General features: G+C 54.5%; 11 protein-coding genes across 11 annotated transcripts; 4 read left to right on the top strand and 7 right to left on the bottom strand.

Moving 5' to 3' along the window:
- Positions 1 to 43: 43 nt before the first annotated feature.
- Positions 44 to 2,962, top strand: KRP23_6415 (uncharacterized protein; the record flags this gene model as incomplete). Its single annotated transcript, XM_067891605.1, has 6 exons — positions 44 to 469; positions 529 to 1,068; positions 1,157 to 1,232; positions 1,297 to 1,367; positions 1,449 to 1,538; positions 1,607 to 2,962. The coding sequence occupies 6 exons, from the start codon at positions 44 to 46 to the stop codon at positions 2,960 to 2,962; spliced, it is 2,559 nt and encodes an 852-aa protein (XP_067745944.1).
- Positions 2,963 to 3,402: 440 nt separating this feature from the next.
- KRP23_6414 (putative serine/threonine-protein kinase) lies at positions 3,403 to 5,583 on the top strand (the record flags this gene model as incomplete). The annotated part of the gene is made up of 4 exons (XM_067891604.1): positions 3,403 to 4,763; positions 4,851 to 4,988; positions 5,058 to 5,080; positions 5,159 to 5,583. The coding sequence occupies 4 exons, from the start codon at positions 3,403 to 3,405 to the stop codon at positions 5,581 to 5,583; spliced, it is 1,947 nt and encodes a 648-aa protein (XP_067745943.1).
- A 301-nt stretch (positions 5,584 to 5,884) lies between these two features.
- Positions 5,885 to 6,846, top strand: KRP23_6413 (Pyrroline-5-carboxylate reductase ucsG; the record flags this gene model as incomplete). The annotated part of the gene is made up of 3 exons (XM_067891603.1): positions 5,885 to 6,382; positions 6,456 to 6,534; positions 6,605 to 6,846. The coding sequence occupies 3 exons, from the start codon at positions 5,885 to 5,887 to the stop codon at positions 6,844 to 6,846; spliced, it is 819 nt and encodes a 272-aa protein (XP_067745942.1).
- Positions 6,847 to 7,023: 177 nt separating this feature from the next.
- Positions 7,024 to 9,853, bottom strand: KRP23_6412 (uncharacterized protein; the record flags this gene model as incomplete). The annotated part of the gene is made up of 6 exons (XM_067891602.1): positions 7,024 to 8,563; positions 8,663 to 8,733; positions 8,803 to 8,871; positions 8,937 to 8,992; positions 9,069 to 9,670; positions 9,753 to 9,853. The coding sequence occupies 6 exons, from the start codon at positions 9,851 to 9,853 to the stop codon at positions 7,024 to 7,026; spliced, it is 2,439 nt and encodes an 812-aa protein (XP_067745941.1).
- A 493-nt stretch (positions 9,854 to 10,346) lies between these two features.
- On the bottom strand, positions 10,347 to 12,140 carry KRP23_6411 (putative inactive serine/threonine-protein kinase slob1; the record flags this gene model as incomplete). Its single annotated transcript, XM_067891601.1, has 1 exon — positions 10,347 to 12,140. One exon carries the CDS (start codon positions 12,138 to 12,140, stop codon positions 10,347 to 10,349), a length of 1,794 nt encoding a protein of 597 aa, XP_067745940.1.
- Positions 12,141 to 13,128: 988 nt separating this feature from the next.
- Positions 13,129 to 13,747, bottom strand: KRP23_6410 (Ubiquitin carboxyl-terminal hydrolase 19; the record flags this gene model as incomplete). The annotated part of the gene is made up of 2 exons (XM_067891598.1): positions 13,129 to 13,303; positions 13,392 to 13,747. The coding sequence occupies 2 exons, from the start codon at positions 13,745 to 13,747 to the stop codon at positions 13,129 to 13,131; spliced, it is 531 nt and encodes a 176-aa protein (XP_067745939.1).
- Positions 13,748 to 15,016: 1,269 nt separating this feature from the next.
- Positions 15,017 to 16,848, top strand: KRP23_6409 (Acid phosphatase type 7; the record flags this gene model as incomplete). The annotated part of the gene is made up of 4 exons (XM_067891597.1): positions 15,017 to 15,655; positions 15,735 to 16,542; positions 16,615 to 16,753; positions 16,803 to 16,848. The coding sequence occupies 4 exons, from the start codon at positions 15,017 to 15,019 to the stop codon at positions 16,846 to 16,848; spliced, it is 1,632 nt and encodes a 543-aa protein (XP_067745938.1).
- An 80-nt stretch (positions 16,849 to 16,928) lies between these two features.
- Positions 16,929 to 20,299, bottom strand: KRP23_6408 (Calcium-activated potassium channel subunit alpha-1; the record flags this gene model as incomplete). Its single annotated transcript, XM_067891596.1, has 6 exons — positions 16,929 to 17,588; positions 17,669 to 19,544; positions 19,634 to 19,815; positions 19,894 to 20,002; positions 20,080 to 20,165; positions 20,243 to 20,299. 6 exons carry the CDS (start codon positions 20,297 to 20,299, stop codon positions 16,929 to 16,931), a joined length of 2,970 nt encoding a protein of 989 aa, XP_067745937.1.
- Positions 20,300 to 21,835: 1,536 nt separating this feature from the next.
- Positions 21,836 to 23,551, bottom strand: KRP23_6407 (Protein disulfide isomerase-like 2-1; the record flags this gene model as incomplete). Its single annotated transcript, XM_067891595.1, has 2 exons — positions 21,836 to 21,840; positions 22,891 to 23,551. 2 exons carry the CDS (start codon positions 23,549 to 23,551, stop codon positions 21,836 to 21,838), a joined length of 666 nt encoding a protein of 221 aa, XP_067745936.1.
- Positions 23,552 to 23,686: 135 nt separating this feature from the next.
- Positions 23,687 to 25,798, bottom strand: KRP23_6406 (uncharacterized protein; the record flags this gene model as incomplete). Its single annotated transcript, XM_067891594.1, has 1 exon — positions 23,687 to 25,798. The coding sequence occupies one exon, from the start codon at positions 25,796 to 25,798 to the stop codon at positions 23,687 to 23,689; it is 2,112 nt and encodes a 703-aa protein (XP_067745935.1).
- A 135-nt stretch (positions 25,799 to 25,933) lies between these two features.
- Positions 25,934 to 27,643, bottom strand: KRP23_6405 (2-oxoglutarate and iron-dependent oxygenase JMJD4; the record flags this gene model as incomplete). Its single annotated transcript, XM_067891593.1, has 9 exons — positions 25,934 to 26,080; positions 26,156 to 26,635; positions 26,710 to 26,764; positions 26,829 to 26,880; positions 26,957 to 27,009; positions 27,078 to 27,113; positions 27,174 to 27,267; positions 27,333 to 27,390; positions 27,458 to 27,643. 9 exons carry the CDS (start codon positions 27,641 to 27,643, stop codon positions 25,934 to 25,936), a joined length of 1,161 nt encoding a protein of 386 aa, XP_067745934.1.
- Positions 27,644 to 27,826: the final 183 nt, after the last annotated feature.

Here is a 27,826-nt window from a genome sequence, read left to right as displayed (position 1 = left end):
GCGGCGGTCGATGTCTCAATTCCAGCCTCCGTCGCCCGCATTCATGCGGGGGATGGCTTCGCGCAACGAGGACTCGGGCACCCCACCGCCTCGCCGCCGGAGGGACCGCGGCGGACTCCTGAAGCTCAAGAAGGGCAGCGACGACGGCCGGAAGAGTCTCCTGGAGGCTATTTTCTCCAAGAAGAAGAGCCCCAGCGCCGTCAGCGAGTCACCGACGCCCAATCGCCTCCCGCCGACCCCCAACCCGGCGGCTGTGGCACGCGGCGTCGAGATCCTGCACTCGATCTTCCCCAAGTGGGAGTCGGAGACACTGCAGGTTGTGCTGGAAGCCAACGGATTCATTATGGAGGACACCATCACGGCGGTGCTGGATATGGAGCAGGCGGAGGATGCAGAGGCGGAGGAAGGACCCGAACCGGGCCGCACGAACTGGCCCGTGAAGAACCCTCTGGCCGACGACTTTTTGAGGGTGAGTTAGGGACTTATGGAGGTTGTGGAGGTGATGAGAAACTAATTCGAGTGTTGTAGCTGCCTGATGAGGTCAAGTATGCGCAGTCGGAGGAGGGACTTGCTGAGGAAGAGGAATGTGACGAGAGTGAGAAGGAGGAGATGGAGGACAAGAGTGACGTCGTCTCGATGTCTGATACAGCAGAAGACATCCGCTCGGACAGATCCAATAGTACCCTGGCGGAGGACGACGGCACGTTGTATGGGAAGGAGTTTGACGATGACAGCGCCTCTACGGATGAAGTGATCACTCCTGTGCTGGACGACGCAGCTATGCGCGCGAACCAAAAGATCGTGGCAGACTCGATGAACCAGAAGTTCCTCCCGGCGGAGCTGCGCAACGAGCGCTCGAGCATTTTTGATATCGCGCACATTGATGTGATCAAGAAGAGCAAGCTGGATCTGTCAGAGGCGGAGAAGCGCATTCGACACCGGGAACCGCACCTCGTGTTTGAACTGCTGTCGAAGGCTAGCGAAATCTACCGCAGCGGCGTCATCTCGAGCCAGGAGCTCGATTATCTGCGGTCCATGATTTTATCAAGGATCCAGCCGACAAAAATGGTGCGTGTGGTGTGGCTTGATATTTGTGGCTGTCTGAATGTTCGCGGCGTGCTTAAACTGACGGCTTGCTCCGGTGTGTCTGAATTAGTTGATGGATATGACGATGAACATGAATGGCATGATCTCTGATCACGAATGGCACCTTCTTATCCTGAAGGCAAAAGGTAAGCTTATACGTTTTACAGTTGATAGGTCGGGCGATGTGAGTTAACACTCGTGCCTTCTCAGGAATTCGCCACGCATTGTGCATTCGCATCTTTCGCGAAGAGAGCAAGCCAGCTCGGAATAGTAGTCACATGGTACGTGATGCCATCTCCGCCCCACTGTCAATTGTCATCATGTTTAGTGAACTAATGATCATGTTATGTTGCCTTTTGCAGGAGTATATTGTGCGTGTTGTCGATGTGGAAAGTGGCGTTGTATGGTTTACGCGGAAGCGCTTCCGAGAGCTTCACAAGCTCCATCGCAAAGTACGTTATGTGCAAGTCGTTGACATTCGCTTCCTATTCGTGGCTAATTGGTTCTTGTGTTTGTATAGTTGAGTCGTTTATCTGGGCAAGTTAATGAGTGTGTTTTCCCAACACGCCGTGGACACGGCCGAAACTCTCCAAACCAGCTTGCTTACGACCGTGCACCTGTGTTGGAGAACTTTTTGCGTACGACAGCGGCGCTCGTAGCTCCGTCGCCCCTGACTTTTTTGCATGGCGTGGCTCTCAAGCAGCTGCAGCAGTTTTTGGATGTTCCGCACGTGGGTATTCTTGAGCGCAATCGCACTCAGCCTATCTCGCGAGAGCTTCGGGTGTTTGTATACCACACTGTGAATGATCTGACGTCTCCCGAGGGAAAAGCTTGCCATAAGTTTCTCGCTAAAATGAAGCAGAACGGCTTCAATTCCGGAAAGAATGTGCTGGATGAAATTGGTGAGATTTTGGACGGTGTGCAGGAGTACATGCTCGAGCATCGATTTGAAGAGATGGAGCTCATCGTCCAACGTTTGATGAAGCAGATTCTCGCTGGTAATGCTGGGAATCCAGCGTTTGGTCGCCACAGCTCATTCGTGAGCCTGATGACGACCGATGCAGTCAACAACCAGGATAAGCTGCAGCAGCTGCTGTCCGATGCAATTCGACATGAGCTGGAGGATCGCATCTGCGTGCCACTTATGTATGACGTGACGCAATACCTGCGGCGGCATGTGCAGCACGAAGAGCGCCAATTCCGTCAGCGTGTGTTCCAATTGAAGGGTAAGCCCCAGAGCTACTTTGGCATCCCGATGGACAAGATCTCGTTGAGCAGTTGGCGTTCTGTGGTGGACGTGATCAAGGAGATTGACGGCGCGTTCCTTCCGTTGGACAAGATGCGTAAGCTGGTCGCCACCGCGCACCAGATCCACGTGCTGTACAAGGCCGAGCGCACCATGTACCTGAACGAGTCACCGCACCACCGCCGCCGCAACTCCACGCCAATGGCTGGCGCTTTCTGGCAGTCTCCTTCGCCGGCGATGAACCGGATCCTGTCTCCCACAAGCACCAGCTCGGGCAGATCGTCGCGGGGGATGACCGTCGGCGACGAGAGTGAAGCGCCCGTTGAGATCGAAGCTGGCGCTGAAGAAAAGAATGATGGCGGAGACGCAGCAGAAGGCGAGGCATCCGCGGCTGCCAAGACGCCGCAGGAGGAGGACGTGCTCAGCGGAGACGACTTTCTGCCCATTTTTATTTATGTGATCGTCCACAGCGAGCTGGAGGCGCCGATCCTGACACAAGTGTTGCTAAACCGCCTGTGCGACCCGGAGAAGCGGCGCAGCGAGTCGGGCTACTACCTCGCAACCTTCGAGGCCGCGCTGCATCACATCCTGTCGCTCGAGCTGCCCGGCGCCCGCACCGACGGCCTGTAGACGAAAATGTCAAGTGTAGCCATCTGTCTAAATCGACATGAAAGTGATTATTTTGCCCGACTGGATAATCTCTCTGTATACTTTTATCGGTAGTAGTAGCAGGGGAGATCTTAGTTTTCTGCCCCATCATCCAGACGTGTATAGTCGACTATATAATCGGGTATATTAACACGTCTATTATGCCCATCCAGTCGGGTATAATAGCTTGTTCCAATTCATGTTTTGTACCCAAAATTTAAGCCAAAATATAAGGGGAGAAACAGTGTCACTTCGAAGTGGCGGCATCGAGCTCAGGTGTAGGTGGCGAGCGAGAGCAGCACCGCAGGACAGGACAGGGCCACGCTCTGATACGCACTGCGGTCCTGCAGAGTGAACTATCTTCGGCGGCGCGTCTTATTGGCTGCGCAGCGTAACGTCTCCGCCTCCCCAGCCCCCGCAGCATGTTCGGCATGGACCCCGTGCTGTCCGGTTCGCTGTGCTTCCTGGTGCTGGCCATCGCCATGTATCTCAAGTTCATTCGCGAGCAGCCGTGGGGCGACGAGGAGCTGTCGGACCACAAGAACAGCCCCGTGGACGGAGACGACACCATGCCGTTCCTGCATCCTGCGTCCCCCGCAGGCCGCCAGCAACAGATCAGAGGAGCAGGACAGGGACGCCAACAGGTCAACCAGAAACAGCAGACGACGCAGCAGCAGCCGCAACCTCATCACGGGTACGCAGGATTCAAGCAGAACCGACAGACGGCGTCCTCCGCTGTCGTGGCGGCGGGCGGCGATCCTGGAGCAGCTACAGGAGCCACCTACTTGCCCAAGAAGCAGCCGATGCGCCGCAGGACGCACAGCGCCACTGCCACGTCCGCTGCACCCCCGAGCAACAAGGTGAAGAGCGGCGTGGTGGCTACTGCTGACGGCGGAGAACTCGGTGGGCCCATGATGGACCAACTGCCCACCACGATTTACGAAGGAGCCAATTACGACCAGTTCAGACAGCAGAGACAACCGCAGGATTCCGGACGGAATCAACACCGGATCACGTTCGACGACTACGACGAAGAAATGGGGTTCCTGTCGCCACCTCGACATGCAGATGCTGCGGATGATTCGCTCGAGAGTGTGTCATTTGAAGCCGAGGGCGACGGCTTTTACGATCTGGAGAATCATCTCCCGGAAGATCATTTGCTCCGTATTGCAGACACACCGGAGCGCGGGCGAAACACGCTGCGTATTGGCGAGCAGTACCGTGGAGGAGCGCTGTTGGAAGCACCTGATATAGCAGAGGCCTCGCCTGATGCAAAGACACTGAAGACGAACATCGAGCGTCAGTTTGTGCGGGATGTTGCACCGCCCGCGCAAATGCAGCTTGAGGTCGCGCGGAAAGCGCGCATCCCGCTGTTCCTGCATTCACCCATGTATGTGAAGACTTCAACGACACCTCTCGTCGACGAGATTGATGCAGAGTTTGTAGCCGAGTTTGCAGCCGAAGTAGGAGAGGGGATTGGAGATGCTGAAGTGCAAGCAGGACCCGCTGCAGGGGCAGGAGGGGGAACTGGGGACAATGCAGCTGCTGGAGACCACTCAAGGAGGAGAAGGCCTAAGTTGTCCAAGGCAAAGAATGACAGTTTGCACGTGGACTACAACGAGCTGCAAATTGAGGAGATGATCGGCCAGGGTGCATTCGGAACGGTCCATCGTGCGAAATGGCGCGGGACCGCAGTGGCCGTCAAGATTCTCGTTTGTCAGTATCTGACGGCGGACATCTTGGAAGAATTCGAAGCCGAGGTGCAGATCATGAGCATATTAAGGTACGACTTAGTTGATCGTCCTGTGTCGATTAAACTGCGAACGTGGCGCCTAACTCGCTTATCTGCTGTGGTCTGTGATACTCTTAGGCACCCGAATATTTGTCTGCTGATGGGTGCGTGCTTGGAGCCGCCAACACGCTGCCTCGTGATCGAGTACTTGCCACGCGGCTCGCTGTGGAATGTGCTTCGCCAAGACGTCGTCATTGACATGGGCAAGCAGTACGGGTACGATGGCCGTCGTTAGTGGATGTTACCGCTGTGCGTTTTCTCACTGTTTTTCGTGCTCATGAATAGATTCGCGCGTGACACCGCGCTGGGTATGAACTACTTGCACTCATTCCAGCCGCCGATCTTACATCGTGACCTGAAGAGCCCCAACTTGCTGATTGACTCAGCGTACTCGCTGAAGATCTCGGATTTCGGTTTGGCCCGTGTTCGAGCGCACTTCCAGACGATGACAGGCAACTGCGGAACCACGCAGTGGATGGCACCCGAGGTACTGGCGGCCGAGAAGTACACGGAGAAGGCAGATGTGTTTTCGTACGGCGTCGTGGTTTGGGAAACGGTCACACGGCAGTGTCCATACGAGGGCCTCACGCAGATCCAGGCGGCGCTCGGCGTGCTGAACAACAACCTGCGGCCGACAGTTCCCGAAAACTGTCCGCCCCTATTCAAGAAACTCATGACGCTGTGCTGGGTAAGCTCTCCCGAGAAGCGACCAAGCTTCGAGGCGGTGCTGGAGATCCTGAACAGCTCCACCGACGGCTCGTTACCCACGCAGCTCGAGCGAAAGCCCAGCGACTCCCATAATATGCGGTAACCTGGCGCAGTGTATGTACGAAGAAGAGAGGACCGAGGCGTAGTTAGAATGAATACAGGGCGTGCGAACGGACCACGCAGGCAGAAAATGTGAATCACCACCACCAATACAAGCAAAAAGCAAAAAGTAGCCAACTCACAGCATAAACTGTCCACATGGACGGCTTGATGGACGCCAACATGTCGCAAACACGCCAAATCACCGGTACCACCCACCGGTATACCGGTCTCATCACCGTCCCTCCAAGTGCGTCATTCGCCAATCTTCGACCAAGAGCTCAAGTGATCTTCCATCCTCGACAATGGCTCCTTCCACTGACACGACGCTGGGCCTCCTAGGCACGGGCAAGATCGGCTCGGCCGTGTTCTCCGGCTTCTGTAGCGCCAACGGCTGGCAGCCCAAGCACGCGTACGTGTCGGCGCGCACCAAGGCCAAGGCGGAGGCGCTCGTGGCTAAGTTCCCTGGCCGCGTGAGCATCGTCGCGTCCAACCAGGAGATCGTGGACCAGAGCGACGTCGTGTTCATCGGCCTGCTCCCCCATGTGGCGCGCGAGGAGTTGCCCAAGCTTTCGTTCGCTGGCAAGAAGGTGGTGTCCATGATGGCCACCATCCCGTACGACGAGCTGCTGCAGCTTGTCAAGCTGTCCAAGGAGAGCGTCGTGCGCTCCGTGCCCCTCCCGGCCGCCGCCAAGCGCGCAGGTCCCATCCTGGCCTACCCGGACAACGCCTTTGCTCGTGACCTGTTTGCCCAGGTCGGCACGCCCGTCATGGTGGCTGAGGAAGCTGAGATCACCAAGCTGGTAGGCTAGAGAGAGATTTGGACGTTCTGGAGTGGTGCTGACCTTTTTGGTGTGTGTGTTTTGAATGTATTAGACGGGTATTACGGCGCTGATCTCCTTCTTCTACGCCACATGCGACACGACGCAGAAGTGGTGTGTGAACAACGGCGTCGGTACGTGACTGTCATGCTGTCTGGAGATTGGTTGGTGGCCAAAAGCTGACGTGTTGACTTGTTCTCATAGGTGACCAGGCGTCTCGTGACTACATTGCGTCCTTCTTCCACGCGCTGGCGTCGGCCGGCGCTGAGTCAACGGAGGGCTTTGGCGAGATGGCCGACGAGGCTGCCACCCCCGGTGGTCTCAACGAGCAGGTGCACCGCGCGCTGCAGGGCAACGGAGGCTACGAGCTAGTGGCGGACCAGCTGGACGCGATCTTCAAGCGCCTGTCCGGCACCGACCCGGCCCCCCGTCCTGCCCACAACTGAGTTGAAGCTGTTTCCGCATGAACTCTCGTGTATTGTTCGTTGAAGACGACATGCTGAGGTCTAAACCAAAAGAAATGCTGCTATTGTGTGAAGTGCCTGCTCTGGAGGTTTCCAAGCTTCTTTGTTTTTCTACGTTCTACCGCTCGTGCCTCATTTCGACAGTGCTACGTGCTGCACTCAATTGCCGTTAGATAGCTGCGTCTCCTTCGCTTTTATTGGCGCCTTGAACGGGGCAGATAGCACACCCGTCTTCTGCATGAGCCAAAGCATCTTGCCTGCATCACTCAGCCCAGGTATCCGCTTCCACTCCACCTTATGGACCTCCCCAGTCGCCGATCGGCACAGCGTAGCTTGCACAGGCTTCAGCTTGCCAACATCAACCGCTTGCAACAAGCAGTTAATTGCCAAGCTGCCGTCGGTCGCAAAGTATGGCTCCAAGAAGATCGAGCCCACTGCACGGGAATCTGAAACACGGCCTTCACCGATGCAGCTGCCGTCCCACTCGCCGGTGACAACTAGACGGACACTCGTGCGATCCAAATTCATAGAGCTTTGTTTGAGGCCGAAGGACGCTGCGTCGCGGTGCAGCGCTAGCGCCACCTGAGAGCACACAGTTGACTCTACAAATTCACGCAGGCCCTCCACGCCAGATACCTCGCGTTGCGACGCGATCCCGGTCTGAAGAAGAATCCGCGCTCCCGAGATCAGCACCTCCGTAGAAAAGTTCTTGCCAACGCAAAGATCAAAGGCCGATAGCGTCGAGTCGTACGCGCACGTTTTCCATCGTGGGCTTACGTACACACCACGCACCGAGTCACAAATTGGCTGCAGCAAGCCGTCGTCCAGAACGCGACCTGATGCTGATACCTGGAGCTTCTGGAATGCCAATACCGAAGACACCTCGTCTAGGTATAAAGCCACTTCGTTTTTCAGCAGGTTGTGCGCCAGCACAGATAACACTGTCGCCAGCGTCCCTGGCGTATTATCATGTTTGTCCATCTCGCTTGCGGGGCCCATACCGGCAGCACCACCTGCACCGGAGTTGGTAGAATTCAAACCACCCCCCGAGGCAGTCGATACGTCCGATCCTGTATACAGCAAAGCTCGCGAAATCTCCTTTCGCCCGTGACGAGTCCGGATTTCTTGTTGTAGCAACAGCAGAGTATACCGGCAGGTCTGCGTCAAGAAAGCTTCGTCACTGTCAGCGGGTGTCGAATACGAGATTGATGCTGCGCGTCGAGGCTTAACTGGGCTGCTAGTCGGCGCTTGGGGATCTTCCATCTTCACATCCATTATGGGCTCTGCTTCCTGTCCCTGGGCTGCCGTGTCAGACAGCACTTCTACTGCCACTTTATTCTCCTCCGACAGTGCATCCTTGGACTTAGACAAACTCTTCACGTCTACAAGCTTGATTGTCAAATGGTACCGCTCGTTGACCCGGAGCTGGATTTCGTCATCCAGGACTTGAAGAACCGAAATGTTTGTGTCCGCGGCTGGTTTTTCTTCCCTGCCATGCTTCTTCACAATGTAGTTGCTGATATTGTACGCTGTGTCTGTCCATTTCGATGTGTTTTGAAGCGCCTCCTTCATCAACGTGTAGAAGAGTTCCTCGCAAAAGACAGAGAACTGCACAGCCTTGAGAACCGATATGTTGCGTTCCTCCAGGATTTTAAGATCTTCAGGCGTATCCTCGAGCTTATCCATCTCTGCCTTGGTCCTGCGTGAGCCAACGCACACAAATTTAATCGGTTACCACTCCATGAATATTGTTCATCTTGGCAAGCGACTAGCTGTATGATACAGTAATCCACCGTACATGTGAATAAGAGAGGGTGACGGCAAGATGTAGTTTCCTTCCTGTCCAGAGTCCTTTGCTTCTAGTTTCAGCTAAGCCCGCACAAAAATTTAAGACAACCACGGTATTACCCATCTAGTGTGGCAATATACTTTGCCTACCTGGATCGTACGAGCCAAGAAATCTTCTGGGGTCTTTGCACGAACAAGGCCCTTCTCCGTGCGACTCAGCTACCAATGTTACAGCATTAGGAATAGTGTTCATGATGTCCTTCAAAGAGTGACTCACGACTTACCTCCGCATAAGCGAGATCGGCAATTGATCGGGTCTGAGGCGCGAAAAATGACCCCGCTATTGGAGCACACAACACACGGTCAAACAAAGCACTCAAACTGATGGTTTCCACACAAAATGCTCGTAAACTCACCGCTGCCATAGCTACAATCCACTGCCAAAGGTTCGCCGGCGCGGAACGGCTTGGGGATGTTTCCGTGAATCGGTGCGCAGATCTTCCACTTACGCAGCATGTGCGTGATGCCCTGGAAGAAGACGCTCTCCTTCTCCACCGTCTTCGCCAGCGCTTCAACGCCATCCAGCAAGATGGTGCTGCTCTCCTTCACTTGCTCGCTCTTGGACTCCACCAGATGCTCCAGCTCCTCCCTCTTGGGAGCCGTATTCTCTCGAATGCAGCGCATTTCCTCGAGGAAGTCGCGACGACGGATTAAGTCAATAGAGTTAATTAGCTGGTGCAGCTCTGCAACTGCAGCCTGCAGCTCCGCCACCATGGGACGGTAGTGAATCCTCGGGTCGATGACCTCCTCCTCTTCCTCCACGTCCTGCTCCACCTGCTCCAGCTTTTCCACAACCTCAGTGGCCTCCATAGACTCGTCCTGCTGTTCCAACTTGACCTCATTGGCCTTTTCAACTGCAACGTCCGTCTCCGTCTTCTGCTTCTTCTTCTTGCGCTCGATCCGCACGCGCTCCAACTCCTGGATCGAGTGCAGGAACAGCTGCGCCTCAGTGAATTCCCTAGTGACAGCAAAATACACAATAATACATGAGATTGTCACTATTGTCCCAGCCATTGTGCAGGAATTAACGGCGTTATTACTGTTGGAGGATCTCCTTGTTCTGATCCGTCACCATCTCCACGGCTTCATAGTCCGCCGGGTAGAGCGTCACGCCCACGGCCTCCGAGCCCTTCTCCTCCATCTTGTACTGGTATCTATGCACTGCTCAGCGCCCTACGCCCCCGCTGTCTGTGGTCTGCGCACGTTGCGCCTCCTGACGTCGACCTTGACACTTGTTTTGCAAATGGGGTGTGGTCTATACAAGCCCGCCCCAGCACCCACTTTTGGGCAGTATGTCAGTATTCCGGGAGAGTGACTAACGGGAACCAGTAAAACTGCAACTTGGTCCTGTTTGAAGATTGACACTGTAGAAGTGAACTCGCAAATACCTTTTGCTAGCGAGACTAGCTTCACTTTATTAAAAAAAATCACCACCGTCCACCTTGAATACTACGACACTACTCACGCTCTGCGACAACTACATAAGCACGCGTTGCTCCTCGTGCTTCGCTTCGACGTCTTCTGCGCGCGGCGTCCGACGCCGACAGTCTTCGCTTTTGACTGATTCCTACTGAGGGTGGCATGGCCACGTCCGATGCACATTAGGGCCACGCTCCCCACTGCGATTGCGCACCTCATGAAAAGTTATACTCGCGCTTGGCGCATTCGATAGCTCCCTTGACCATGTTGATGGCGCGCACGCGGTCTTGGCGCAGCACACTGAAGGAGATCAATCCCACGAGCTGGCCCTTCTTGTCCACGGCAGCACCGCCACTGAAGCCGTTGTCCAGCTGCGCTGCCGTTCGGAGCATCGCCTTGTCGACTTCTTCGCCATCGTAGACTTGCGAGTCCGTTCCGGAACAGATTGCATGATGTACGGTGATGGTGTTGTGACCGCTGCTAGGGTAGCCGAACATCCACATCTCGTCACCTGGTTCCACATTGTTTGAATTTCCAATACGCACGGCCGGGAGCTTTCCGATCGTCTCTCGAGACGTGCCTTCGAGCTTTGTCACGGTCCAGTTGCGCGCGATCATGCGGTCCGTGACGTCGCCAATGTACAATCCACTAGGCGGGTCTGAAATCACCTCGCAATCCAAGCGCAGCAGTGCATAGTCCAATTCCTCGTTGCAGCATTCCGGGATCACACGCGCATGATATTTCCATAATGGTGGCAAGGACGTGGATTCTGTGGGCGCGACGAGGATCATGTACTCGTCGCTGTAGATACAGTCAAACTGTTCGCCCTGCAGGCAGTGCCGTGCAGTTGCTATCAGTCCGTCTTCGTGGATGATAATGCCAGATCCAACGTTGCAGAGCTCTCCCTCGTTCGTCAGGATGGCAACTCGAACGGCCGACTGCTGTACGCGGCGAACAAGACCGGCGCGGAAGTGCTTCATCTCGGCACGTTTTTGCTTGAAGCGGGCTACAGGAGTGATAGGCTTGGACTCCATCGACGGTCGCTCATCATCGTCATCCTCGTTGAAGTCGGCCAGACACGCTGCTGCGTTCAGCAGCTTCATGCGAGGGCCGAAGGGGATGCCAAGGTCCCGCAAATGGCCGGCGTTCATCAAGCACAGCGACTCGATATCGATCTCCTCTGCTTCGAACAACGCCGCGTACTTGCTGAGCTTGAGCGAGGCCAGCAAACTGGACATGACCAAGAAGCTCTTCTTCTTCTCGGCTGCCTTGCGCGCCGACCAGCGGATTGCAAACTTGTTGTACCACGACAAGTTCTCAAAGCCAATGCCGTGCACGTCCCGCTGAAAGGCCACGAGCGACTCTCGCTGCGGGCTGCTCTCGTCGTCTCCGAACTCCTTGATGTACAGCGGGCGCCACGTGATGTCCAGCAGCGCGCGCTTGTACCAGAATCTGCACGTCATAGAGGCCAGGCACAGGTCCACGTGGTTCAAATAACTCAGCATGTGCGTGAACACGCCGCGCGGCACCCAGGCCTTGGCGTGCACGAAGGCGTTCATGGGGGGCTGGCTGCCGGACAGCACCTTGGGGAAGCACGTCTCGCACAGCCGCGACTTGTGCGTATGGCCCGTGAGCGCCGCCTTGTACCTGGAGCACTTGGCGCAGAACAAGTAGCCGCACCTCCGGCAGCGGTGCGAGCGGCGCAGCAGCGAGAACTTCTCGCGGCACAAGTTGCACGAGTTGGAAGCGTGCTGCGGCGCCCAGCGGTCGGCTGAGTACGTAGACGACGAGACCGAGGACGCCGACGAGTAGCGACTCACGCGGCTCACATCGTCGAAGCCCGTGAGCGTCGACACTTGGCTGAGGTTCATCTGTCGCGAGCGCTCCGTGGCCGGGAAGCGGCTGCTACTGGGCAGTGTGGCCTGCCGCGAGCGCGTCGACAGGTTCAGGCTGGCGTAGACGGCGTTGGAGCGCGCCGAGAGCGGGAACTGGCGCTTGTCCTCGTCCATGGCGGGGGGCTGGGACTCGCCTGGAACCGGTCACTGGTCGCCTTGGCCTCGAGGCTCTCCCTCCTCTTCTTGTGATTGTGGAGGGCGAACGGAGCGGATTTTCGGCCAATGAGTAAGCGCTTCGGTTTTGAAACTGCGGAACTGACTCGCGCGAAAAGGAGCTGCCACTGCTGCGAGCTGAGCTGCCGAGCTGAAGGCGGCACTGACTCTGCTGCAATGGGAGCGCTTGTGTAATGGAGTGCTGGATTGACGCCGTGGCGTTGGCTTTAACGGGAACTTTGGTCTATCGGAGACTTTGGTCTGGTCAACCAACTACAACATGCGTTCGCTGGAGCGGATCCGTTGGACGACGCGAAAGAGCCGTGGTGCTTGGCGAGGTGGTCAACCGTACCAGATGCGGCTCGTGCGCTTCACCTGCTACGTACCATTACGTGTCCATAATCGTCGGATTGCCTTGCTGGTTGAAATTTCACCCACGCCGAGCGATGTGTCGTGCGAGCGGCTGCAAATGTGTACGCTGCTACATGTAGAACCGCCGGACGTTGCATCCGAGTCTCTCGTGGAGACGACACCAACCCTTCGGCCACGCGTCGGCGGCGGCGCCATTGCGTCAGGCTCCTTGATTCTAGGCAAATGAATAAATGTATCCATCATCAAAAAATTGTCAACGTCACGATCGCGAGCCACGTTGCAGGCATAACTATCTCGCTTTGCACTTCAATTTCGCTCTTGTTTCTTGTTGTTTCGATCTTACACTAACGCGAACGGCATCTATCCTAACGAAGCGCGCGCAGCAGGCGGGATTTCTCTCCTTCGAGTCGCCTTGGCTGCCGCCGCCACCTTCTTTTGTATCTCTCTCCCCTCGCCCTCAGTTCCTCGCAGTGTCTGGCTGTATGACGTCAGTTGCTACCGGTAGTAGGGGACCCGCGTCATTGAACTTGGCCATCGTCGCCTTCGTCAGCAACTTGAGCTTCGGTCAGACACGTGCTTAGACCGTGGACGGCTTGCACTTCTGCTTGTGGGAGGACTTCCAGTCCTGCTTCTGGCACTCGGCGCCGCAGTATCGCACCACCTTGCAGCGCGAGCACACGAGCGTGGACGGCCCCTTGCACACGCGGCAGCGCAGGGCGGCGTCGCGCTTCTCGATGAGCTCCGTGTCAAAGCTACGAGCACACAAAAAAAGTCATCAAATCACAGCGTCAGTATGCAGTTGGAACGGCTGCCAACTATGCAATGCACAGAACACTTTACCTGAGCTTCTTCATGTCCCGCCAGGTCTCCATAGGCTCGGCGCTAGACTGCGTGTGGTACATGTCCTTAAAGCCCTTGAGCGTCAGGCCCTTGTTCTCGTCGCACTGGAAGTAGGTCTGGATCTCCTTGATCTCCTCGTCCGAGAAGGGCTTGCCGTCGTTGCAGATCTTGCTGAACTCGCGGAGCTTGTCCAGCGTCAGGCTCTTGTCCGTCGGCTTCTCGAGGAACGAGATGAAGAGCCGCGTGAGCACGGCCTCGAAGTCGCGCGTCAGGTTGCCGTCCTTGCCGATAAGCAGCGTGCGCACCTCGTTCTCCGAGATGCTGGCGTCCTCGTGCTGGGTCTTCTTGGGGGCCATGGTGTATGTCTCTCTTGGTGGTTGCTTGTCTCCTGGGGGCGGTGACCAAACTCGAAATGCTCGGATGCGTCGAGCGGACGGGTGCCGTGTAACTGCTCACCTGCTGAATCCAATTTCCCGCTCAGACTCGGTCCTCCAATCATAGCGCTTCGAGCCATTTGCTGTTGCGGTAAGGTCGGACTGTCCTGTGAAAACCGATACTTGACTATATCCGCGTCCTGATTGGCGGAATCTCGGACGCCAAAAAAAGGTCCCAGCAAACCCTGCCGCAAGTTGCCGCGTGGCCGCACCATGTCGTCACCACGAGAGACTTGATGTTGGCTCGCGTTGGATGTTGCGATGCCAGCATCTCTTCGATCGTGCCTGTCGAGAGCGTGGCGTCGTGAAGCTCGTGTGAACGAACTCCAAGCTGGTGCATCTCGACGCCGTCAACGGATCCGATCGCCCGGGTCTCCATCATGGCGGTGATCTCGGGCGCGACGAGGGTGAAGGCTCTAGCGTCTGTTGATCGCTTAATGAGATCTCCGTGCCAGCATCCACATCGTCCGACGCTGGGATTGTTTGCGTGCCGATAGAGCCGCGGTGAGTGCGGCGCACAGCAGTAAAGCGATAGCTGCGTTCACCCGCGGCGTCAGCGACGCTTTCAACAGCTTGTAATACGACCAACACGATCTGGCAAATATGCACAGCAACGGAGACCGAACGATCCTGTTCTGAGCTGGTCGTGGTCGTGCGCTGCCGAGGACAGGGAAACGAACTCGCTGGCAAAGCCACCGTGATGTCCACACGTTGGCAGGGATTACTGTCACTAGAATCGCAGGAGAGAGCTCGGCCGGCCAGGTGAACCCTGAAGGAACATTTGCCAGCGTATTCTCCAATCTTTTCCAGATTGGTCTCATTATGGGTGTTGGTGGAGCAATATCCCGCCGTCTGTGCCTTGAGGCCCACATAATATGAGCTGGAAAGGGTGTCAATGTCGAAATGTATGAACACTTTTGCTGTTTTCGTCTGCAAGTCTACCGGTACTGAAGAGCGAGTAGCAGAGCGAGTCGCCATCTATCATAAAGCATAACCACTGGCAATGCCAGGGTCATCATGCGTTGATCTTACATGCATATACCCAGTTTGGTCGGCATATGCCGCGCCCAGCACCACAGGCGTAAAGACCACGCATTCTTTCTGTTCGCACATCCGGTGAATTGGTCAGTTGCACATTAGCGTTGGACTCGAAAACGGTTGGAGGAACTTGTGCCCAGCACCACCGGACGAATGAAGCTCAGCGCCTGTGTCACCGCTTTCACTGCAGCTGCAGCGCTGCCGGCCATCTCGGCATCATCTCAATTCCATTTGAGTATCGTGGGGAAGCAGGGCAATGACAAAGTGCACTACATGCTCGACTGGGTTACAGCCTCGACGGTCAACTCGTCGCGCCTGCTCTTCGGCACGTCCGCAGACGACCTCGGCTCGACAATCAATGGCAAAAGTGCAGGACAAGTTACCGAGTCGGCAGGAGAGACTGTGGCCTGTTGGTCGGCGCTGCTGGCCAACCTGGAGCCAGGCGCCACAGTCTTCTACGCGCTCGAGTCCGACACAGAGCAGCAAACCACCAGCTCGCTGGGTTTTGACGCACTGTCCAAGTCTGCCGCCAGTAAGATGATGAACTTTACAGTACCGAGCGGAGAGGTCACGTGGGCAGTTTTCGGCGACATGGGGGCACCCGTACAGGGCCATGCGGCGGCGGTGTCGCTGCCAGCACTGAAGAGCGCGCTGTCAATCGACGCAGCATACAACGGCGTGCTGAACATTGGAGACTTGTCGTACGAGCTCACGGGGTCGAACGGACAGAACTACATGGAGGAGCTCGAGTCGATCACGTCACAGGTGCCAATGATGACGACCGTCGGGAACGTAAGAACTTCACTTGTTGAAATATCTCGTAGTTGCACCCTGATAGAATTGCTAACTGTTGTCGCCTTTGCTGCTGCAGCATGAGTACCAGTACGCGTTGTCGCCCGCCTTTGCTGTTCAGAACTACTATCGGCGGTTCCGTGGGGTCACCCTTGGTGCGGGAGCTGCAAGTGGCTCAGCATCGAATGAATTCTACAGTTTCTCGTCGGGGCTCATTCATTTCGTGTTCATCAACACGGAAGTGTACGGAGATGAAGCCTATGCAGCGTTGCAGGGCGATGGGGTTACATGGAAGGTGGATGAAGCAGCTAGAACAGCGGCTGGAACTGCGCAGGCGAAATGGCTCGAGTACGATTTGAGCCGAGTGAAGCGCTCTGAGACGCCTTACGTCGTAATCTGCGGTCATCGACCACCTTTCAAGACACCAAAAGGTTTGAGCGAGGCTGGGAACCGATTTGCCAAGGAAATAGTGCCGTTGATGAGCAAGTACAAAGTGGACTTGTACCTGGCGGGACATGAGCACACGTATTTGATGTTCGAGGCGTCGACTTTCAACAACTACAACATTCCTCCAATTATCATTAGCGGCAGTCCGGGCAACAACGAATACATTCGCGAGAAAGCTGAGCTCGGCATCGAAGGCTTCACGTGGAAAACGCTGATCCCCAAGTACGGGTATGGCTATTTGACTGCGACAAAAAATGCCTTGGAGTGGCAGTGGGGATCTGCCGCTTCAGATGCAACGCATGAGCCTTCGAGTGCCATGTGGAAGAAAGAAGACGAGGTGAGCTTCCCCAGACAAACTAGCTCGGATGAATATACCGCTGCAGGCTCCGCTGTGAGTAAGCCGGTCGACGTGACAGGTGAATGGGCGAATGCAACATCAGGTACGCTTGAACTCGATTGAGCTTGAGATTGCAAGTTTGTATTGATTGTGTTGTTTGCGTTCATTGACGTAGGTAGTGGAGCTGGAGCTGGAAGCGTTAGTAGCGACAGTGGCAGCGGCAGTGGCAGCACAGTCCAACCGACTGCAGGATCCTCTGTCGAGTCGAGTTCGTCTGCAACGATGGCATCGTCTGCTGCTTCGCTTGGAGTGCAGTACGTCGTGTCTGGATTTGTAGCTGTTGTGGTTGCTGCGGTTTTTTAGTGTCATGAAAAACTCGCGCATAACTCTTGAGAACAGTCGGTTGTGAGTTTGCCAATACATTTTGAAAGTTTTCATTGGGTAAGCAGACATGAAGCGCAATTTTGATGCTCATACATCTTGTGCTGTTCAGCCTAAGACCCAGCACGGCTGTTTGTCCGATAGCACATACAGCAGATCGTCGCCCGTGATGACTTCGAATGGCTGCGGGTTCACGTACACATAGCCGAACGGGACGCTGCGTTCACTTTCAGGCACTTCAACTCGTGCCTTAGACTCGTCCATGTACGGATGGCAGCGATAAAGCCCGAGCACTAGAATGTCATCCGATGACAGCAAGTAATGGAGGACATACTCAAACGAGCGACCCACAAAGTCCAGCGGCACCTCGACAGCGAACAAGGAGCTGCCTTGGATCTCTGGCTTCGACTTATCACCACGCAAAGCAGCCCACGCGTCACTGGCACGAGATGTGAACATGAATTCCCCGAGGATTTTCTTGATTTGGCCATTGAAAAACTGGTTGATGAGCAGGCTGTCGCACAACGACGTGCTGTAAGTTAGTCCGGACGTGAATGCCGGCGAAAGGAAGAAGTTGCGCGAGAATGTCTCCGAGGAAGAGAACATTGTCAGCTCGCTGTCCCCGTCGAAACCGGGGAACCAGCCGTTGGCAAGCAGGTTCTGGGCCATGAAGTGTACACTGGCTCGGTTTCCAACCTCCGTGATAACACACGGAGCCTTCTTCACCCCAATAAAGCTCGTGATAAACTTGTGAAGGGCAACAGATTCCTACGTATGCAAGCAGCACCGCCGTCAGCAACGATAAAGCAAGTACACTGGTGAAAGACATCAACCGAGAGGCAACGTACCGCATCCTGGATCAGCTCCGAGTCGTTATCTGACTTCGCATTGGAAGTGCCTAAGATCAAAATGCGATACGCTTCCGCGACGCCGGCACGACTCAGCGTCTTGTGACGGTACGGATCGCCAACCACGAAGTGCACGTCAGGGTAGTGACTGAATCCATCATAGGCGTCGTCGTCCGGGAGCTTTGCCGTCAAAATCACAACTGGGTGGTACTGTTTTAAGGCTTGAGTGCGTAAGGGCCTGATAAGATGTTCCAAGTCGTTGGCAAACGCAGACTCCGTGGTAACGCAGACCACGATAGGAGCTACCGTCAATCCAAGATCACACACATCATCGACAACAGCGTCCTCAACAGATTTCGAGGATTTCTTAGTGGGGGGCTTCTCCTTTTCTTCGCCTTCTGTTTCCTTCTCGGGCTCCGGGGTATCAAACTGCCAGCGCTCGAACCGTGCTTGGTGTCGTTTAAGAGGAGCACCTGAGTCATAACCGTCGCTTTTACTGCTTTCGCTGCGAACGAGAGATGAAGGAGATGAAACTTGCATCTCTCGCCAAGCAAGCGGCATCGAAACATTTGGGGACATTTCTGTCAGCGTACTGGCATCGGCTTGAGTCTGTGCAATCACATAAGCGGTCTCACCACCAACGCACTTGTACGTGTCACCCGGGTTCAGAACCACTTTGCCTCGAGGACCATCGGCAACAGCAAATACTATAATTCCATTGCAGTGCGAGTAAGCGAGCGATGCCAACTCAGAAAACGTCTTGCCAGCAACGACAGACGCCGGTGGTAGCTCCACCACATAAACCTCATGGCTTGCTCCGAGAAGATATCTGTCAACCCACGAACCCTCGCCGTTATCTATCGCCTTCGATCGGTTCGTGCGCTTGGCATCACTTCCGAGACCTTCGTCGTTGTCATCATCAAAACTCGAAGTCGACGTAAGACTGTACATGAATGTCGAGAATCCGGGGCAAATGCAGTTTTGTCCAAGCAGGGACAACGCTACCTCTGACAGGCAGAGCACATTCTGAACACCCATGTCGCGAACGAGCTGGCAGTGAACGGACCGGTGCAGTTGGGCGAAAATATGCGCCTTTGGAGCTTGGCGTTTAGCTGCGAGTACACGCATTAGCGTGCGATGGTCACTGACAGAGAACTCTTCATCACCCACACGGTCCGTCAGCATGAAGATGGCATCGGCAGAGTCGCAAGCCGCACGCTTCGCGTCATCGACATCAAGAAGCGATCCCTGGATGAACCACACGCGCTTCGCAAAGAACGGGTCCAAAAGCAGCGCCTTAAGCGACGTCGCCGGCGGGTCTTCACTGAGCACAATAACGTGGACGCCACCAAAATCATGGTCATTATGGAAAATCTCGTGGAAAAAGTGGCTGATACGAGTTGCAGTGAGGTCTCCGCAGAGCACGACGTGGCGGTTGTTGGCCGAAGGCTTGTAGCTGGCTTGCTCGTACGCAGAAACGGAGTTGCTCAGATCCATCACGTTTGAAATCTGGTACGGGATAACCAGGATGAAAATACAGACAAGCACGCCCACGAACACCTTCGAGAGAGCGTTCTCTGATGGAGGCTTATCGATCGTCACAAATGTCATCACCGAGTTGAAGAACGAGTTGAAGAACGTCCACTCGCCAAGATTCTTCACAGAGAGAGTGCCGTCCATCGTCTCTGCGATCTGGATAATTCCAGCAGCGCCAAGCAAAATGCACGCAATTTGTAGATAGCACAGGAGCGCGAACTGACGCACCGGGGTCAAATACGCGTGGCATCGACTCAGCACCGCCCTGCCCGTCAGATAGCACATGGCGAAACGGGCGGGGTAGACAAAGCGCCACCATGACTCGCCATACCAGAAAGTGCTGTACACGACAATAAGTGAGTGCGTCACAAACACTACTACTACTACTACTGCAACCACAAGCTCTTCAAAAGAAGTGAATCTACTTACTGGTAGCGTGTGAAGAAAGAGGCAGGAAGCACGGGTAGAATAACCACAAGATAGGCTAGCGTCGTCATTGATAGCAGATACTCCCGACGTCGGTTGGCGGCAAGATACACGCCTCGGAAGGCGAAGTCAACAGTGAACAAAGAGGCGCACATCACCTCAATCACCCAGATCGAATGGGGCATCTACACGTTGCAATTAGCAATCATAGTTCAATCAACAAAAATGAAACAATTTTAAAAATATGAAGAAAAATAACTCACACTGTTGGCAGGGATGTAGGTGTTGGCGATGTACGTGCCCGCGAAGACCACCGACACCAGCGCCATGAAGGCGTCGATAGCAGCGCCCAGGTTGCCATTGTCCAGGTTTCTATCGTGAATATTACAGAACCAGTTAGAACATCACAACTAGAGCAGCAATATTAAGGCTGCGAATGAGCAACCGACCGACTGATACGCTCAATGTCACGCGCATTGCCGAAAACGTCGAGAACGTTGGAGTCGGACGCGTTTTTGGCGTTTACGGCGGCAGTCTGAGGGGGGAAATTCACAGTAACAGGGGGTTTAGGTACTGGGGCTATGACTAGGCATGCTACAGGGGGCTGAAGACCTCGGCGACGCTGCCGTAGCGCGAGGCGTCGGGTTGGCGGAGCGGCTTGCGCTCCATTGTTCGGGGGAAATCAGAAAATGACAAGCCTGGGAATGTGTGTAGCTCCAGTTAGGTGCGACCGAGAGCTCCATTACATGCAGTTGGAGTTCCATTGGGGGATTTCTCAGCGCGTTATTCGCGTGCCATCCAACGTCCCTGAACTGCACGACTCCAAATGGTATCCAGCGATACGTTGCCACTTTATTTTCAAAAACTCAATTATCAACTGGACGTACATCTAAGCTAGGTGATCACTGTCTTTTGAGATGGCAAAGCGATGTCGTTGGGTTTTCAAGACCACGCCAACCAACGCGAAAAGGAGTGTGCCTGCCGTTATGGCGCTAAATCCCTGGTACGAGGATGTCAGAACAATCTCGTCAAAGAGGGCCTTGTCTTCGTGGCCGTAAATGCTTGCGAGGTAGGAAACCATTCCATCTTCGTGAATAAGTGACATACCGATCGACACGGGGCCGCCGATATCAATGTAGCAGCTGGAGCAATCTGACGTGGATGGCCATTGATCTCTCTTGAGTCGCTTGTTCACTTTATTGTGCATTTTCCAAGCCCACATCACTACGGCATGAGGTCCATTTGTGTCGCTAGCTGCCAGTTCTTCAACCAAACTCTCGGGGTTCGCTTCCATGAAATGCTGCCGGCAATCCTCGCAGCCGAAGAAAAACTTCACATACAGGCGAATTGCCGCCATAGTATCGCTGGATTTCCAAGATCCCGATGAGTCTCCAACTCTTGTGTCTCGTACTGTCATGCTGTGGAACAGAGTCCAAAGACCGCACGTGTAAGTCTTGCACACAGCCCACTCGGAGTCTTTATCGACCCCGGAATCGAACAAATCGAGGGGGAAGCTCGTTTCCTTCGCTGCGGACCTCCATGTAGTGATGAGCTCATCCCATTCGGCTAGAGGCCAGCTTTGTTTCTGTTTTAGAGAATCGGCAAGCTTTGCTAGGGCCACGCGGTTTCCTTTCATAGGAAATGTAGCTCCTAGCGCATTCACCCACTTCAATGCAGCATCGTACAGTACGCGCCGAAATTATAGCCGCACCGGACAAGCGGAGCTCTTGCGCCGGGAACTGAGAACTTCCTGCAAACTGACGGCTCCGAGGCCGTCGTAAAGGAATAGAAAACTTATGCAGCAAGCGAAGTTGAAAAAGACCAAGATGGCTTGGAGCCAGGAGGCAAAATCTGGTTTCAGGTCGGGTCAGAAGTATAGCCGCACTTGGAAGCTCTACATGCTAACGGCTCTAGTAACCTGTCTTGGCTCGTTTTAACAGCCGCGTCGCTTCCAGACGCTTCGGGACGCTTCGCACTAACTTCTTAACATACGCAGGGTCAATGCGAGACCATTCCAACATGATCTGTCTGATCAAGTCGGCAGGCTTGTCAAATTGGAGCCCGTTGGCGTGCACCCGGCGAGCCAGGAGCCCCCACACGTTCTCTATGATGTTCAGATTGGGGCTCGTGGCAGGCAACGGCAGCGTTTCGATGTTATGGGTGGCTAGGAATCCCTTGGTGAGCCTCGAGGCATGTACGGACGCGTTATCCTGCTGGAAAATTGGGGTCAAATTGCCCAATTTTGACCCCAGTTCTCGAAGGCAAGGAAGCATGCTGGAGGTCAGCGTCTCGGTGTACTTGACAGAGTTCTGCTTCCCCTTCAGGAAGAGCAGCTCGGTTTTGCCATGCCAGCTCACCCCCGGCCAAATCATGACGCTTCCGCCACCGTTGACCCGCTTCGACATGAGTTTGGGTTCTGCTCGCAAGTCGTGCCAGTAGAATCTAAACCCATCCAGGCCATCTAAGTTGAACTTCTTCTCATCCGTGAACAGCACGCGTCTCCAAAAGACCCTTTTACCGGCGTAACGCTCCGCAAAGCGACCCTAGCCTTCTTATGATGCGGCTTGATGGCAGGGGTGAGTTTTCTCTTCGCGTACGTGACGTAGCGGTTGCTACGCAGTACGCGGAGTACCGTAGACTTGCTTGGTTTCGATGGTAGCAGTCCTGCGATCTCTTGGGTGGACAGGTTTAGGACAATTGCCAGTCGAATGACGCGCCTGGCCTCCCGGCCAACTATTTTCGGCCTTCTTCCTGTCCTCTTCGTCACCGACGACGCCTTCCCGCGCTTCAAGTAGTTCCTCATAGCCTTCTCGTCGCGCCTGATGAGCCTCCCGATCTCTCGGTTGCTTTTGCCGCCTCTGAAGTGTGCGTTTATCTTCATGCACTCCTCCTCGGTTAGCTGCTTGCCTCGTGGCATCGTTTCCAGCTTCCTCACGAATCCAAGAACAGATTCTAAAAGGTCTTTCACAAAGCTGTCCACAGGTCTCATTTATTACGTTTAATAGCCCTTCAATTTTGTTTATTACTCCACTGAACTTTATAATACCAAGTGCGGCTATACTTCTGACCCGACCTGAAACCAGATTTTGCCTCCTGGCTCCAAGCCATCTTGGTCTTTTTCAACTTCGCTTGCTGCATAAGTTTTCTATTCCTTTACGACGGCCTCGGAGCCGTCAGTTTGCAGGAAGTTCTCAGTTCCCGGCGCAAGAGCTCCGCTTGTCCGGTGCGGCTATAATTTCGGCGCGTACTGTACCTCTCACCTTCTAATGCAGGCACTCCCATGAAAAAACTGTTCTCAAGTGATAGCATCACGGCTTTGCCTGCATCACGTAGTCGTTTGTACTTCGTCTGAACAGAAGTATCATCGCTCAGCCCTCCATTAACCTTGGACGATTCCGTGTCTGCATCTTCGAGCTCATTTCGTCGTAATTTATTTCCTTCAGCAATAGTGCCCACGTCCATTCCAGACTCGATGTCGTGCTCTGTCAGCACCTCTTCCACCCATTTAATCACCGGTTTCATCTTCTTCCGTCCTCTGACTTCCATATTGACCTTCTCACTCGATCCCAATGGCACATGATGCGCTTTGACAGCAGGATACCCGTGGACCTCCTCACGAGTGCAGACGCTCTTGTGCAGGTTGCAATCCACCGCTCCAACTTGCACAACCTTCGACTCGGCGTAGAACTCCCCGACCTTCTCCCACTCCGGAGCGAACATTCGGCAGTGAGCACACCAAGACGAGTAATAATCGACAATCCAGACCGCGTCCGAGTCGTTCAGCATCGCCTCGTAGGCCTCCACGTCCAGCGAGCGCACCACCAACGACCCATTGAACAGCGGACCACGGTCATGCGGTGGGGAAATGGCTGTAGCAAGCGGGAGCAGCGCAACCAGCGCCGCTAGAAGAACGCGCAGCATGATAGAGAGGAGCAAGCGAACTGATGTTACCTGGTCGGAATTAATCGAATGGAAACTGAAGTTGTGTCGACCGTAAAACTGTAGCCATTTGTACGGTTTCATGTTGAAAGTGCAATAGGATTTACGGTGTCTTCGTCAGACTCGACGTCTGTCTTGGAATTGACGCTGCAGCACGGACAACTTGGCGTCGGACCAGGGCGTGCCGGCGTCGGCCTCTGGCTGTGGTAGTTTTGGGATATCAAACTTGACGCGCGCGCCATTGCCAAAGGCCAAAGCGTCCTCCACCACAGCGGCTACCACTGGCGAGAGTCCGTTGTTGGAACCTTTGGGGGTAGGCAGTCGCGAGTCCGAGCTGCTCGTTCCCAGCGGTGGCTTCTTGGAGAAGCGAGGCATGGACGCGGGTGACGCCCACTCTGGCAAAGCAGCGAGGGCTCCGGAGTCGCTGGCCATCTGCCACTTCATGCGCAACGACCGGAGCTCTGCAGAGAGCTGCTTGTTCTCCTTGCGTGCGGCAGTACGTGTCCAGTCCAACTTGTTGCGCACATCGATGAACTTCTCGTCCATGAGGCGCAATTGATCTTCCAGGATGCGCGCGCCTTGTTCCAACTCGGCCACTTGTGCGTCCTGAGCGGCGTGCTTGCGAATTGCAGTGGCCAATTTATCCTTCGCTTCAACAAGTTCCTTGTCTAAACGACGCTGCGCCTCAACTGCGCGTGTCTTAGCTGCTGCTTCGTGCTTTAGATGGACCATGAGCTTCTCCACGTGCTCCGAGAGAGCCGCCACCTTCTCACTGAGTTCCTTGTTTGCCAGCTCACTTTTCGCGCGCAGTTCTTTCTCGACGCGTTCACGACCGACCACTTCGACAACCTTCTCGCGCATACTTTGCAAATCACGAAGCCCAGCTTGAGCAATATCTAACTCGCTTTCAAGTCGCTCCGTGCGTTCAATCAGCCGCTTGTTGCGGCTTCGTAGCACGCGCATTTCGCGTTCCAATCGCCCAACGCCGCCGAGCCCCAGCACATCTAGAGCTGAGAAGTTCTCAACATTCGGCAAGTGACAAGATGGTGGTTCCGCTCCGTCTTGTGTCTCATCAGTTGCTGGATCAAGCGATGAAGAAGACGCCGGTGGACCTCCGGCAAGTTGCCACTCGTGCTCCTGTGCCTTCAGACGTAGGCGTACTAATTCCTCGAGCTTCACATGCTGGTAAAGCACGTCATCTTCGCTTGTATCTTGACTGGCGAGCGTAGGATCAAGACCAATTCCACGAAGCAGTACGCGTCGCACGCTACCAATTTCTTCTCGAAGCTGTGCTAGCTCAGATTTAGTCTTGTCCAGTTGGTTAGCAGCTCGGAGATGCTTCTCCCCTTGCTGCACGAGCTGCTCAGACTTGACGAACACCTCTTGTTGCAGGCTCCGAACCCGTGCAGCATAATCGTTACCGGGTCCTGTAAGTGACAACAGCGCTACTTCATCTTCCAAAGCTTTCACACGCTCTCTGGCCCCATTCAATTTCTCCTGCTTCTCTTGAGTCTGCTGCTCAGCACGTCGCAACAATGCATTTTGGTTAACCTCACGCACGTCTTCGTCAGCAGCAACCGCCTTCAGTTGACTCTCCATACTCGAAACCTGTGCTTGTAGTTCCTCTATCTTGCTTAAGCCATTTCCCAGCTCTTGGTGTTTAGCTGCAATTTCGTCTGCATGCGACCTTCGAACATCTTCATGAGACCTTCGAGCGTCTTCCTGCGCCTGTTGTAGCTGATCATACTGCATCCGAAGTGCGTCGTACTCGGCGCTAAGCTGTGCAAAGCGATCATCACGCTCATCTAGCTGTCGCTGGAGTTCTGCTTCCTGCTGTTCATGGGATATGTCCGAGGACCGAAGACTCTCCAGCTCCGCGAGATCATCTACCATCTGTGCCGTACAACCCTGGACACTTTCTTCAAGCTGAGCTATCTGCTCCTGCAGTTCTCCCTTCTCAGCCGCGAACTGATCCTCCGCATATCTCCTGGTCTCTTCAATTTGCTCTTCAGCATACCGTTTTGCCTCCTCCAAGGCTGCGTAGCTCTCACGCCACTGACCATTCTCCTCGGTGATGGCCTCAACGGTTTGAGCCAGTTCCGCCGTCCGCAGTCGCTCCTGTTCTACTGCTGCTTGCATCTGCGCCTTCGCATTGGCGTGTTCTCGATAGAGCTCGTCATTGGCTTGACGAAGCTCAGCAATCTCCTCCTCGGACGTCTTGGTCGCCATCGACGACCAAACTATTGGCAAACGTCGCTCCAATACACACACAAGTGACACAATGTCGCAAACCACGAGAACACCCCAGCCAAAATAGATCGATGGCAAAGAAACTATTTTCTTGTGGCCACTGCTCTCACCTTTTTAAGCTGCATTGGTTGCCTCACTTGATACACCGTTCAGGGTTTCCAGTTGCGAATCAACATCGATCCACTTTTCATTCACTATTGAACCGCCAGCATCATCCACGGGTTTCAAAACTGCATTCAATTCTCGGAGAATATCGCGCACCTACCCATTTGCAATAGACGTCGCTGTTAATATCTGCTGAAAGCATGCCATGTGCTTAAAATTCTGCAAACATACATAACCCAAGTGAGCAAGAAGGTCCTTTCCTCCTGCTGAGGAGTTGTTGTCGTCTTGGTGTTCGCGATTTGAGAGCAGCTCGCGGGTTTTGGCGTACAAGAGTTCGCGGAACTCCACGTAATTGATTCCAGTGTTGGCGAGCATTACTAGCTGGCACTGGTCTACAAACTCGTGTCCGACCAGGCCGATCTCTTTCAGGTCCTCCAGCTCGTGCTCGACTGCGGCGTACTCACGTTTGAAGAAACTCCACAATTCACGGACGTTGTACCCGTTAAACCAGTTGTGGTTGATCGAGATTGTGTCCTCCAGGTTTTTGACCTGGTGATACCATCCACTGGGCACGAATATCGCATCACCCGTTTCTTGGATGACGTGCACTGGGTTTGCTTCGTGGAAATGGGGGTACTTCTCCGTGTCAACATTTCCTACTGTCACATCGGGCAAGACGAAGCGGCCAAAACGGTCCTTCAGCTTTGGCTCCTGCTCAGAAATAAAACCGCAAAATATTAAACTCCGCTTGCAGAGACATAGCGGGGCATCACCGCGATACTTACATCATCCGGGTGGTAGAATACCCACTCTTTGCGACCGCAAACATTCACTGACCAGCTGAAGACAAGAAATACCATGAGTGAGCAGATGAATTTACAAATATGTAGTCACGAGCGCATACCTATACGAGCGGAACACATCCTGATGAAGTGGCGTCCAGCTTCCAGCAGGGCCTACGCTCATGAACACAACGCAAAACAGTGAGATTGTGGTCATCGCTTGAATCGTAAGCATTACTGTAAAACTTGCCAAGATACACAAAGCGATAATCGCTTTCGCTTTTTTCCTTGTGGTCCCACCACCTAGCGCACAATAGTAATAATGCTCGTTAAGCCGCAACCAGGAGACGAAACACCTACCAAATCCACACCAGTTCAGCCAGTCATCCTTGAAAAATGGGGGTGTTCTGCAATCACCACCGAGTCAGCACAACCAGTCACTCAATCAAACGCTCACTCCGACGCACTCGTAGCTGTCATGGCCAAAAGCGTGCACGAAATGCCAGTCTTTGAGGTATTTCTTGCCCGCTCTTCCGCTCTCAATCATTTCCAAGTACTCGTCTACACAACATCAACCTCCGTCACAACCTCTTCCTATTGCAAACCCCAGTTAACTGGGTACTTACCGAGTCTCATGGTCCATCGCTCCTCTGCGCCATACTCCGCCACATCTCCACTCGCCACCTTCAATTGCATTTAAAATCACTCTAAATTCCACCAAACAACGCTGATAATTGCATTTCGCACGTACCGGCGCCACTGCCGCTCCGTAGAGCTTCTTCAGGTGCGCGAAATTGATCCTCTGCCCATCGCGCCATTGCGTCGTCTCGGGGAACCACCTGTCCGTCACGTTGCGCAGAAGCACCGGGCGGTTGGGGGCCAAGTAGCGCGCGCAAAAGGCCTCGTAGCCCAGCATCCGCGCGTCCTCCACGTCCATGGCCTTCTACCAGTATTGCCAACAGAATCAGAAAAGTAGCCATGTTGGAATCAGATTCAGGAAACGTTTCCGTTTACATACGTCAGCAAACCGCCACGGTAACACCCCAGTCGACAGTCCAGTGCTGGGCTAGCAGTCCAGCGGCTCACTTTCCAATCTTCTCTGCAGCACCCGAGCTCTTCA

This window comes from Phytophthora ramorum, assembly GCF_020800215.1.
Source record: "Phytophthora ramorum isolate Pr-102 chromosome Unknown Phyram_PR-102_s0005, whole genome shotgun sequence".
In the NCBI taxonomy this organism is placed as follows: Eukaryota; Oomycota; class Peronosporomycetes; order Peronosporales; family Peronosporaceae; genus Phytophthora; species Phytophthora ramorum.
This window is presented reverse-complemented; position numbering and strand designations above follow the sequence as displayed.